The 12,475-nt window shown below is 38.5% G+C and overlaps 1 protein-coding gene across 1 annotated transcript in view; it reads right to left on the bottom strand.

Annotated features, from left to right (window-relative positions):
- The window catches only part of LOC121510712 (E3 ubiquitin-protein ligase NEURL1-like), a 56,687-nt gene that overhangs the window by 26,090 nt on the left and 18,122 nt on the right, over nt 1-12,475 (bottom strand). The window contains exon 3 of the mRNA XM_041788897.1: nt 11,719-12,040. Within this exon, the coding sequence (XP_041644831.1) occupies nt 11,719-12,040 (322 nt within the window). The remainder of the gene's footprint in view (nt 1-11,718; nt 12,041-12,475) is intronic.

The raw sequence follows: 12,475 nt of genomic DNA, 5'->3' as shown, positions 1-12,475 counted from the left end.
CTGTGCCTTTCTGTCAACCATGTCCCCTGAGAGTGTGAATGTGAGTACAAAGGAGCGCTCATGCCTCCAGGCCCCCTAGCCGGCTACTTTTCCCCACTGGCTGACTACTCCATATGTATGTGGAAAGACCTGGTGTGAGATGTTTCATCAGGTGTTTTCTTTTAGCATTTCAAGACTTTGGCAGAGTCTGAAAATGCCTCACTACATACATACTCGAAAATTCTGCATGGAGAGTAAAACTGCATACTAAGCTGTTAGTATGCAGTTCCACCATGCTTAAAAGCCCATTTACGCGAATTTATCCTCTATATATTTCAAGTCCGTACTTTGTTTCTAGGCTGGCAACAAGCTACTGTGACTGTTAGTCTATGAACAGAATCAACAACAGCAAATATAAGGCCCTTCCACGGACAGGCACTGGAAATTTAACCTTGCAAAGCATATGGATTTGCCAGATTCCATGTCTGTCATCAAACAAATCCATCTTGCAAAGCTCCAATCTGAAACGATTGAGCCAGATATGAAAACAGACCTGACCAATCAGCATTTGAGGAGAGCAAAGTGGGTGGGGTTCAGCTGTATTTGAAGGAAGAAGCTACAAGCAAATAGCTAGTAAGTAGCTACAAGTTAGGATGTAGCGACAAGCCAAGCAGCTACAAGCAATTAGCTTAGATGAAGCTATAGTACAGGAGCAGATTTATCAGAACAGTTTTTTGCTTCCAACTCCAATTGGAAAGCTCTAATTTAGAGATGTTTATTATCCTCAAAGGATGAAGAAATGTGAATGAAGACCTCTGTGGCTTTGGGCTGAAACTAAGGAGGAGTAAAGTGGTCAAATGTAGGACCAGTGTTATGCTACTACTGACTTTGAGCAAAACAGTTGAGGAATGTGATGTCAGTTTATGACAACAGACATTCATATTCATATTCTTTACCATTTACCACCATTCATTTTGATAGAATGGTTTCACCCAGAGCCATACTACCTAGAAGCTGCCATTAGCCTTCTGGTTGCTGGCATCAAATCTGATGCTGACAGTTTTCCAAAAGAATGAAATTTCTCAGTTTAACATCTTAAAGTTTGCTCAGTGTTGTGTTTTTATTGACATTTCACATAGTCCCAACTTTTTAGGAACTGGAGTCATGATATCTGTAAAAATGGGAATTCTTCCAAAGCTTACTGAGATTTTTGCCATCCATAGAGCCATGCTGTTCAGTGTCTAAAAACTTATAAGTGCAAGTGCATTATAAAACTTCAGGTCCTGCAGCTGCTGTCAGCGTTGTCTCCTCTGTCTTCAGACGTGAAATGTTACTTAGGAAGAACGCTACAGCAGGAGGTTTTCCCCCACTATGATGCACTACAGGTCTGATGCATCGCAATGCCGTGTACTGAGATGATTGATGTCAACACCCTTCCCTTAATCACCTGAGAGCTATTCAGCCTCCTGACAGTCTGGCAGCCATCTTGGATTCTCCTCTAATGACTGGAGAGACAGGTTGCAGATGATGTTAGCCGACGCCGGTCTCACGGATCACTAGCACCATGTCAGTGATTAAGTGACTCATCTACCTCTAGTAAACAAACCCCCAGTAGAGCATCTTGCATCCATCAAACCCTGCCTTTGACTCGCTCCGCTTATCAGACTTGGACAGAATCCATCATACCTGTACTGAATGCCGGATGCTGTGTGGTCTCTCGGGATCGGTCCCCATAAACAAACAGGCTCTGTTCAGACTGCAGCCATACATGTGTAAAGAGAACACCGTTACTTTTTATGACTACAGAAAGGTTTGGCATTCCCATATGTGTTACACTTCAGGGAAATGAAACTGAAAACACTTAAAAGTTTTTTGTGACCTCATTTCTGGAGCTTCCACAACAAACTTGATAAAACTTAAATCCTGGAAAGTTGACTATTGAAAAAAAAAAAAAAAAAAAAAAAAACAACCTCTCAAACTTTCCCTTTTTAATCCTTTTCAGGGCACTCATTTAGGTATTTGGAAATTCCAATTTTAAGCACTAGAACATTATTGGTGGGAATCCCAAGACTTTTTAACTTTGGTCACTTATATATATAAATATATATTTAATTGTTCTGGTGAAATCAAGGTCAACAAAGTGTTTCTTGCCTGTTTGTGATTAAAAAAATGATTACATGTATGTATGTTAAGATGTAATGGAAAAAAACACATATAGAGTCTAATGAGCATTCACTTGCACTTTCACATTTAATTAAAAAATATTCAATAAATGAATGAAAAATAATTTTAGCAGTGATGTGGCTTATAGTAAAAATGTTTTCATGTCATTTAAGTATAATAAAATTATTGTTCTGTTGAAAAACTTACTAAAATAACAAGTTTCAGTAGTCATACCATTTTTCTTTTTCTTTTTTTTTTGCAATTTGATTAGAAAGCCCCCAAAAAACAAATATTCAATGTCTAAATCTAGCTAAAGTGATTCCAGTTAAGGGCTGCAATATAACCGAGATCAGTTGCATGCAAGCCCTCATCAGCTGACGGCAAGCTAATGTGCTCTAAGCAATCTATTGGCTAATCGCACTTTTGCTGCTCTATTTAAACTGCTTTAGCCAGGCTATGCTTTGCTGCTCCCTCTGCAAGCTGGGTTTTGCAACCCTCCTCCACCCCAGCTCCTCATTTATGCAATATCTGACTTAATCACTGCCATTCTGTTTTCGGTTTTATGTGGCCTGTCTCCCAGCCTCAGGCTTTCCTCGTAGGCACAGGAAGAGCATGAATGTGTGCTGTTCTTGCGTGATGCTTAACACACAGGCTTGTGGAAAGGCAAGGGGATCCACACTGCCAATTAAAAAAATAACAGCATTAAGTGCAAACTAATGAATGCTAATAAAGAAATGTATAATGCAAATTGTGCATTTCAAACAAAGTGGTCCTGACTGCAATGAATATCAGCAGAATAAATCTTACTTTGCTCTAAGCACACTTTGGACTATATTTAAACTGCTCTGACGTCATTTTACTCCCCAAATAAGCATATGTCCAAATATGGTTATTCCATTATTCACGCCACCTTTAGCACCACTATTCACCTTAATAATGTGAGAGTTTGATCATTTTGTTAGGATGTTAGGGCCACTGGTGTGGGATCAAAGGAAATGTAAAACTGCATTTTGCAAGTTCTGGAGGAAACAGGAAGTTTGAGACATGCTGGGCCACAGCTGATTGGTCAGATACTGTGATGTCACCTTCTGTGACATTGACTGAGAAAATTCATTCTGGCTGTACTGTATCATAGGGAGTTGGGGCTCCACAGAAAGCCAACCAAAGTGACCATATGTGGCTCCTTGCCCCACAAAGGGTTAAATTAACAGATCATTTTTATTTGTAGGGATCAAAATTCTTTTGGAACTGCCCAGAAAATGTAATGAAAAAAGATATTTTGGAAAAGAAAAAGCAGAAAAATATTGCTTATTTTGCTTCAGACATATTAGAAGGTCTTTTATAAGAAGCCCCTCTAATGGCCAATATTTCCCTATGTAGCTCAGCACATCCAAAGCAGCACAGTCTGTCCTGTACAAAAAAACCCAACCAAGGCACTGTGGTCTTTATTGATAGCTGCGTGAGGACAAGTTTGGTGATGTAACAGATCTTTCTTAAATTGCATGGGCTGCATTGTTGGTTCGGACAAACCCTCAGGCTCAGTTTGATTTCAGCAGATTAATTTAGCTTCCTCTCTTACGCAACACCATCTCAGCTTTCAAGCAGTCTCACTGATCTCAGGCTCACCTTTGACTCCTTGCATGGGTGGCTAGCTGCTGCACTGCACTCCCTTGATAACAGCTTAGAGAGGAAACAACACGGCTCTTGAAAAGATCCTTAAACATCAGAATAAGACCTGATAGCAGGAATAGCGTTTGAAAGTAGGCTGTATAGAGACACAGTGTAAGTAAAAAGGCAGCAATGTATAGCAGCTTTGATACACTTCTAAAGGCAGCATGTAAGGTAGTAAAAGATCAAAGAGATACAGTGCTATGAGAATCCTGCAGAGCATGTGTTTGATGCGGATTATCACGGCTAAAAAAAAACCCTTGACTGCTAAAGCAGATCTGTGTCATAGTAGGACACTGCTACTGAATGGAAAAAAATCAACCTAGATTTTGAAAAAACTTAATCACAAGTTCAGAATGTTCCATCATTAGTTAATGCAAAATAATTAAGCCACCTAAAGGCTTGGTTGAACAGCAAGTACTCTTAGTTATTATAATGCCGTATATCAAAAGGTAGGAGGCCTGTAGTCTGAGTCACTGTTACAATTACTGTATACACTGATGTGTGCAGTGACATCTTCATAATTAATCCATGAATATTAAACACAGAGACGCCACTAAAAGGAAGGGTGCAATCAGATATAGTTACCATCACTGCTCAGGTCTTGCATTAAGAATCATTACACTACAGCTAGTTCTGACTGTGTAGTTGGAGGAAGCATTTAATAAGAGACGATACATAGAACACATTACTTGGGTTTTTCCACGGCATGTAGGGTGTTCATTAATTCACATCAGTCCTGGCTATGAGTGGAAATATGGGATGAGAGCCTCCAAACAACAGACACAAATATGAAAAGTTGCAGCTTTGGAGTAGGCGTGTAAGGATGTCTGATCAAAGACCCACTAATTGGGACACTTTTAAGTGCCATTCCTGTACCAGAGAGCTGAAATTTGTGTTTTATGAAAATAAGCTGTCATTCATTTTTCAAAATAAGCAGGATTAGAAGGTAACTAATTACATTTACTCAAATTACTGTAATTTTTTTCAAGTACTTGTATTTTTTGAGTGCATTTTGAAATCAGTACTACCTATGTGAGTTTTAACCAGAGTAACTACTTTTATTTGAGTACTATACTCTTGTACTTTTTCCGCCTCTGTTGAATACACAGTTACACATAGCAGCAGAATGACTCCACAGCACATCCCAAAACAGAGTGTTGATATCACACTGTTAAACATTTAATGGTTGATTTAACTCCCAATGTGTAATTTTAACTCCATTCTGTGTGAAAGGTTGTTTTTTACAGTGTTAATCCACCAGTGACAGTTTAGCTCTGTAAAGAGTCGACTGCTCTAAGCACCGCCCACTGCAATGTTGTTGTGTGATGTACTTTATATGTTGTGTTAGTTCAGTTGTGTTTGGATGTTGCCTGATGTATAATGATCTCTGCTGCGTAAGTGAAGCTGTCAGCTGAGCTAGAATTACCACTAGGCCTGTGCTCAAAAACTTGATGTAGCATAGGCCTGGTCGATATGGCCTAAAAATCATATCACAGTATTTTTCTTATTTTGACGGTAACGGTATTATATTGTGGTATTACAAAATTAAAAAGAGATAATGCTCCTCAATCCAAATTCAAATGTTATACACTCCCACTAATTAACACTTTAAAAATTGCAGTTTGACTAAATGTAGCGTGGAGCAATATAGTGCTGGCATCGGGCCACAACCTCATATCTCTTTATTTTTCATGATTTTATTTTATTTTTTCACATTTCAGTGCTATTGGTCAGCCTTTACAGCCCTTTCGATATATGGTGTAAACCAAAACTACAAAAATATTGTCTTATAAAGAGTAATAGTGTGGAGTCTTTTGTTGAATGTAATTTAACTAGCAGACAAAGATCGTTTAGTGCAGTTACACTCAGGAACTTTACCTTTAGCTTGACAGACTGAGAGGTTTAATGTCACTGACAGAATGTACCATTTATTACTGAGCTGGAAAAAGATCATGCAACTCTAATTGCTTGTATGAATTTATTTTTTAGAACACTGCAATTGTATTTCTGGTGTCTTGCAAACCCATTATTTGTGCAGAACACATGAGACAGTTTAAGGGCGTTTTCACCTAGGCATACTTGTTTTGTACCGTGTCTGCCAACTGCTGACAAATACTTTCTTGGTAATAGTGCTAATCCTTATGTGAAAAGGCTTTTGTTGTTTCAGAGGAGTATGCATTGTGTTTAGCATAATGCCTCAAGTAATGTCACTTGAGTCAGCACTAGTTCTGGCTAAATACTAAGATTTATACAAATCTGGAGTGTGGAGTAAGAGAACAGGGCTTCACAGACTTCTTTTGCTTGCTAGCACACATTAGCTTCAACATAGAGGGCTAGTACCAAACTGTAAGTGGCATTTTGGGTAATGCAGAAGCCAGGGTGTAACATGAGAGAAGAATATGTGAAATATCAATCAACCAATCAATCAAGAATTTTATTTGTCCCCAGTAGGGACGATTCGGTGTGCAAAAATATGGGGAGCATAAGAAACATACAAGCCACATAAAACACGTAAGAATGCATAAAAACATGTAAAAGCACAACTGACCCATTAAAGCACAAAGTAACATAAAACAAGAGACAAATTTAAAACCCAACAAGGAAATTGATCAATTAATTTATCATACTGAGTGTCACACGGTGCAATAGTGCAAAGACTGTCTCCTACTGGAGTTAAGAAGGGAGATGGCAGTAGGAATAAAGGAGTGTTTGTATCTGTTGGTTTTGATTGGTGGAAGTCTGAGAAGGGAACCTGATGGGAGAAGCTCAAATTGTAGATGTAATGGATGCGAGCTATCTGACAAGATAGACTTGGCCATGTTGTACACCCTTTTGTTGTACAAATCCGGAAGAGGTTCCTGAGTTACACCGATCATTTTACTGCAGACTCTAACTTCTCTCGAATATATATATTTAAATATAAAAAAGATTAGAGCTGTGTCTCAAATAAGGGGTAGCATCCTACATACAATGGAGCCTTTATCAACTGCATAGACCTCTCAGGCTGATCTGAAATGAGACGGTCCAGTCTACCAATAATTTCCTGTTTGCATCACCAGCTGTCTTTGCCCTGTTCCTGTTGCCTAGCAACCTCAACAGCTGGTCCTGGAAGTAGTAAACATAACCAGTGCCATGCAACATGAACTGTTCAAGTTTTTTTTTTTTTTAAATATTAGTACTCGTAGCAATTCAGTTTCTTTGAAACCAGTTACCTACATTCAAAACTATATTACTGAGCTGAGAGTCCAACAGTTCATTTGTAAAAATGAAAAAGGTGACACATTTGTTGGTGGCATTGCAAGGAGCACCATGAAATGGGACATCTTTTGATGCATCACTGTGATGTAATGGGTCTTTAAATTTACCCTCTGAGGGTTGTAGCTCCTGAATTGAGACATGCCTACCATCTCTGGTTATAATGTTTTAAATATGATCTGTTAAAAAACTGCCCAATTGTTGTTGACAAGGTCAGAGTTTATTATATGATTTTTTTAGTAGTACTGCTAATTGGGAGATGAGAAATAGTGGAGTGAACCTTTAAAAACATGTTATTTAACTGAGTCAGCGGGTTTCTGGCAAGTTACTTTCCATTAGACTTGTGCTGTTTTGCACATAAATCTAAAAAGTCAAATCAAGGTCAGGAAACTGCTCCACAGCTTATTCAACTTATTCACAGCTCCATGCTCCATTTATCAACTGTAACAAAAAACAAAAGAAACAGCTGTAATTCCCACCTGGACTGATTGAACGATTACAAACCCACAACAGGTGAAATTTGACTCCATTTATCAGCTGGTGCAGCATTAATTCCAGACCACAGTGTAAGCATCATTAGGGATCAAATTGAACCCTTTTGTTGAAGGAAAATATGAACATGTGCCAGTTCACAGCACCAGACTTTGATGTGCCCGCCCATATTTCAGAGCCTAAGTGTTTGCTGAACTGCAGCCAAAACAACACTGGGAGCTTTGAGATATACCATGCTCTCGAGTAGTGACGCTTTGGAGGAGAGCTGATAGCCAAGTGATCCTTCAGCTGACTGAGGGCCGAGGATTTTCGGTTTAAGACGTCAATGTGAGGATGAGGTTGATCGATGTGGGAAAACCCAGAGAAGAATAAGGAGGATTTAGGGCCTCTGGCCTTCTTCAAAGGCAAATGTTGCACTGTTTATAGCCTGATAAAGTTGGAAATCCTTAATTAACAGTAAAATTTGAGAAATCCTTTCACCTTTTCACAGGAGTGGGATTGTATCATAGCCAGCTTTATGTTACAATATGATGTTTGTTTATAATTGCCTTCGCAATACAATTTACGACAATAACAATTTCATGAATCAGGTTCTGTGATGACCAATACTTCATGATGGTATATCAGGGTATAAGATTAACTTAAAAACACCCTTTTTTTAGTCAATTAGCTCCTATTCATGTAACCTTCAGTAAAGTGAGCCCCACTGTGGGAACATTAGGGCCCTGAAACGTTGAAATCATGTCTGTATGTAGTAGTCAAAAAATGTTATACTCAAGTACTAGGTGTCTAAAACAGATAAAATCTTCATTCTTTTGATGAGCAGTGGTATCAAAATTGTCAAGAAATGTAATGATCAAAGAAATACTATTAAACAAAAGACAGAGAGTACTAAAAAATTGCACAATTACATAGGCAATGTGAAAATTTTTTTGCTAATTAAAACAAAAATTACACATTTGGTGTTCAGGTCTTCTACTTTTTTGGTGTCAAACAGGTATCACTATCATTTAGTTTTTACTAATGATACAAATGCTCTTAAGTAAAATTAAATACCATTAATAAAATGATGATTCCCCATTTAAGACATACTTGCTAGAGGTCTATAAGCACTACTGTTAGTGGTTCCTACAGTAAACAGTCATTCAACTCTCCGTAACACCGTAGAACCAGAATGATTTTTTTTTCGGCGATCAGTGGACATCAGTCAACTTCATGGACTGTGATATCTGACCAATCTGTAAAGGGGCCCAGAGCATCTCAAACTTCCTGTTTCCTCCAGAGCATGTCAAATGCAGTTTTACACCTCTTTTGGTCCCACATAAATGGCCTTAACATTAAGACTGACCATGATAAGATGATGAAACTCACATCATAAAGGTGAAAAGTAGTGCTAAAGGTCATAGTAGTTTTTGTTCCCGAAGGCCTTCAAGCAATTGCTGTAATTTTGGGGTAAAAAAAATGGAGGCCCAATATTTCATCATATGCCTGTTTAGGGGTATAAAATGTTCATTTAGCCAGCCAGATTAGGTTTTTTTTCTTGCAAACAACTCATTATGGTGAGGAATAATTGTACATGGTGGTGTTGTATGATGTTGCCACAAATTTGTTAAAAAATAATGAGTGCTCCAGTTGTGACTTTGACTCATTTATAGAAATTTTCAAGGTAAAAATAGTAAAATGGGTGTTATTTTTGGTCAGTTTCATAACTTTATAACAGTTTTATTATACTTGTATTGTTTGTATCAGTTTGTGTTTTTACTGTGAGCCTTTAATTTTTCCTTAAATTAATTTGTGATTTTTTTATTTTAGGTTTCCTGCATAAAAAATGAAATATACCCGATTTACTCCGTTTTACAATAGTAAAGCATTTTTATTCTACCTAAATTGCATAAATCAAAATTCACTTAGTAGACTTTTTTTGGTTTGCAAGTAAATACCATTTCACTTTTATGTCTTTATTTTCCCACTACTAAAATTTTGATATGCAAACGCTATGAATTTATTTATATATTTATTTATTTTTACAATAAATAGGTAGGAAACCATATATGGTAAGGGAAGCTGAGCCACACCCCCCCACAAGACCCACAAGCCAAAATCAACATCCATTTAATTTTTCCACTTATAGAACCTGAAGAAAGTTGCCCCATACATGCTCTTCTTTAACCAAAAGACCGTTGCATAAACTGTTCATTCGGTGTCTTGTCATTATTCTGCTTGATATGTGCACATCTAATTTTAAAAATCTTAGAGTAGACCAAGCCTTCTGCTCCCCCCTGAGAACTTTGACACCTCTCAAGGGGCGCCAGGTTGGGCACCACTGCTATAAAGGGTTAAAATCTCAATAAATTTCCCAGCCCTTGTTTTGACCTGCTTGTCTTTGTCAGTCAGGCCTCCTATAAAACATACATGTGTGAGCAGGATGATCGTACTCTAATTGTAGGTCTCAGACTTGGATCCAAAGAGACATTCCTGTGGCTTGATTGCAGTTGGAAAAAAAACCCTGAGACATGTGAATGACTGACATCATCCCTCCTCTTCTCTGACCAACACACTCCTCTTGTTCTTCGACGAGAGCTGTGTGCTGGTCAGCACCGCGGGGCCACTGAACCCCAGATAGCTGCACTCTGGTGCTGGATGCCGAGCAGCCCATCACGAGATAGCACGCTTCTCACTGTCAGCCACACCGCAAGAAATGAGGTTAAATGGCACTATCTACACATTGTGGGAGCCTCTTCTATTTTTATTAAGGGTGATGACAGCCTCTATTCTTTGGAGAGGGGCTCTGCGATTCTTGGAAATGGTTATAAATACGTCCTGAATTGTGCACTAGGATTTATGTTTATCTGTTTGCATAGTTTTGCATTGTTTGTAAAATTGGTCACAGCTGTTAAAAACACGTGATGTGTTTCCTGAATGCATCTCGATCTGCAATCCAAACATACTTCACACGTCTTAGTGCAGAGAAACCACAGCTAAAGACCGGAGGGGACATGCTTACTCTTAATTTCTTTCATGTAATGGCCCTTTAAACACCGCAGAGAACTTGTTGGAATAAATTTCAGACATTTTGAAATCTCCCCTTTAGGGATTTTTTTTCTTATACTAATGACCGTGGTAACTATACAATCTTCCTAATCTTCCCCACAATCTTTTTCCACTGAGCTATTTGGAGGGTGTAGGAAAAGTTGAGCAGCTGTATGTAACATCACCTTTTAACCACTCAGACTGAACTAAACAGCAACACATGCAGAATGGTTTCCAGCTATTGTGAGGCTTTGTGTCGAGAGGTATAGGTCTGTGTTTGCTAGTTTTCACAGTAGGGATTTTAGGTGTAATTTTCCCCTTCCTGATACTATCTCTGATATGTAGATTTGAGTATTGGCTGACACAGAGTACCCTTTAGATCAGTGGTTCTCAACTGGGCTGGACTCCTTCGTAAAAAACCAAGATGAAAGACCGTAATTTCTAAAAGATTTAAACCATTCATTTATTGAAAACTGTTGCTGTTTTGCCCTTAGATCGAACATAACACAACTGAGCAAAGAAAAATGACAAACCAAGCATGTTCAAAAAGCACATATGTACATCAAAATCCCAAGCTGGCTGTACTGGAATATATTACAGTTGAAACAAAAATAATAAATTAAGAATAGAATATGGATAAAATCCTGAGGGGAATAAAGGTAAAGTTGTGTTTATGTTTGAAAGCGGTTAAAGTACTTAGCAACGGGCTATTAGAGTAATTGTTTACTTTGATTACTGTGTTAGCCTAGCATGCTATACATTTACAGTATTTATATTTACCATTCATATTTAGGAAATGGGCAATACTTTGTGCCTTTTACATACTAAGATAATGACAAAAAAAAACAAACAAAAAAAAAACAGTGGGATATTGGCATGAAAATGCTAATTGGTAACACTGACTAGCTTCGGCCAACATTAAGCTCTTTGCTAGCCTCATACTGTTGCTGATTGTTTATGTGAAACTGGTTGATATAGGCAGGACTTTATGGTCATGTTATTAGTTAAGTTAATTTAACGGGCTTTACCATATCAGATGCACAGATGAGCAACTCCAGTATGAAGTTTCAGTATGAAGTATGAAGATTCAAATAAAATGTAATCCTTGGTTCTTAAAGCATGACTCACCGAGCAGCTGGACCCCCCTGGTGAGGCCGTAAACATCTATGAGAGCCCACAGAGGTTCAGAGACATGCACCCCATTGAAGAATAGCATTGGGCTCGAGTCGTTGATTCTGTAAAACACCCGACCCTTCTTGTCCACCCAGAAGGAGATGATGTTTCCCTCATTGGAGAGCTCCTCTGGCAGCGCTTTGGCCCAGAAACCGCTCTGGGAGACGAGGTCGGGGCAGGCGTACTTCGGTAGGCTGTCTGGGTTGATCCTCGATGGATCTTTGGTTGTAAAACCAAGACGCAGAGCACCACTCCAGCAGCACTGCTTCTTAGTGATCTGGAGAGAAAACATTTTGAATTAATCCCAGTCCTTTTTATTTTGATCATTACTTTTCTTTGTAATGTATGAACCACAAGTTTGTTAAGGCCTAGAGTACTGCTATGCTAGCTGCTTTTTGAGGCTTTACAAAACATGTTATCATGCTAACTTGCTTATAACAATAGTGCTTACACAAAGATTTCTCATTAATAACCACAATGTTGGCTACCAGTTTTCTGTTAAAGATAAATATGGGCCTTTTTTTTTGAAAGGACAGCTGAAGAGAGAAATGTGAGGGAGACAGGATAGCAGAAGACACGTAGCCTACTAACCAAGGATCAGGATTCAGACCTGCAACGAGTGCATCAAGGACTGTAGCCTCTGTATATGGGTGACTAGTCTACTGACTGAGTTAAACCAGGGATACATGTGACAAGCTGGCTAAATGGTTAA

This window comes from Cheilinus undulatus, linkage group 6, assembly GCF_018320785.1.
Source record: "Cheilinus undulatus linkage group 6, ASM1832078v1, whole genome shotgun sequence".
Lineage (NCBI taxonomy): Eukaryota > Metazoa > Chordata > Actinopteri > Labriformes > Labridae > Cheilinus > Cheilinus undulatus.
This window is presented reverse-complemented; position numbering and strand designations above follow the sequence as displayed.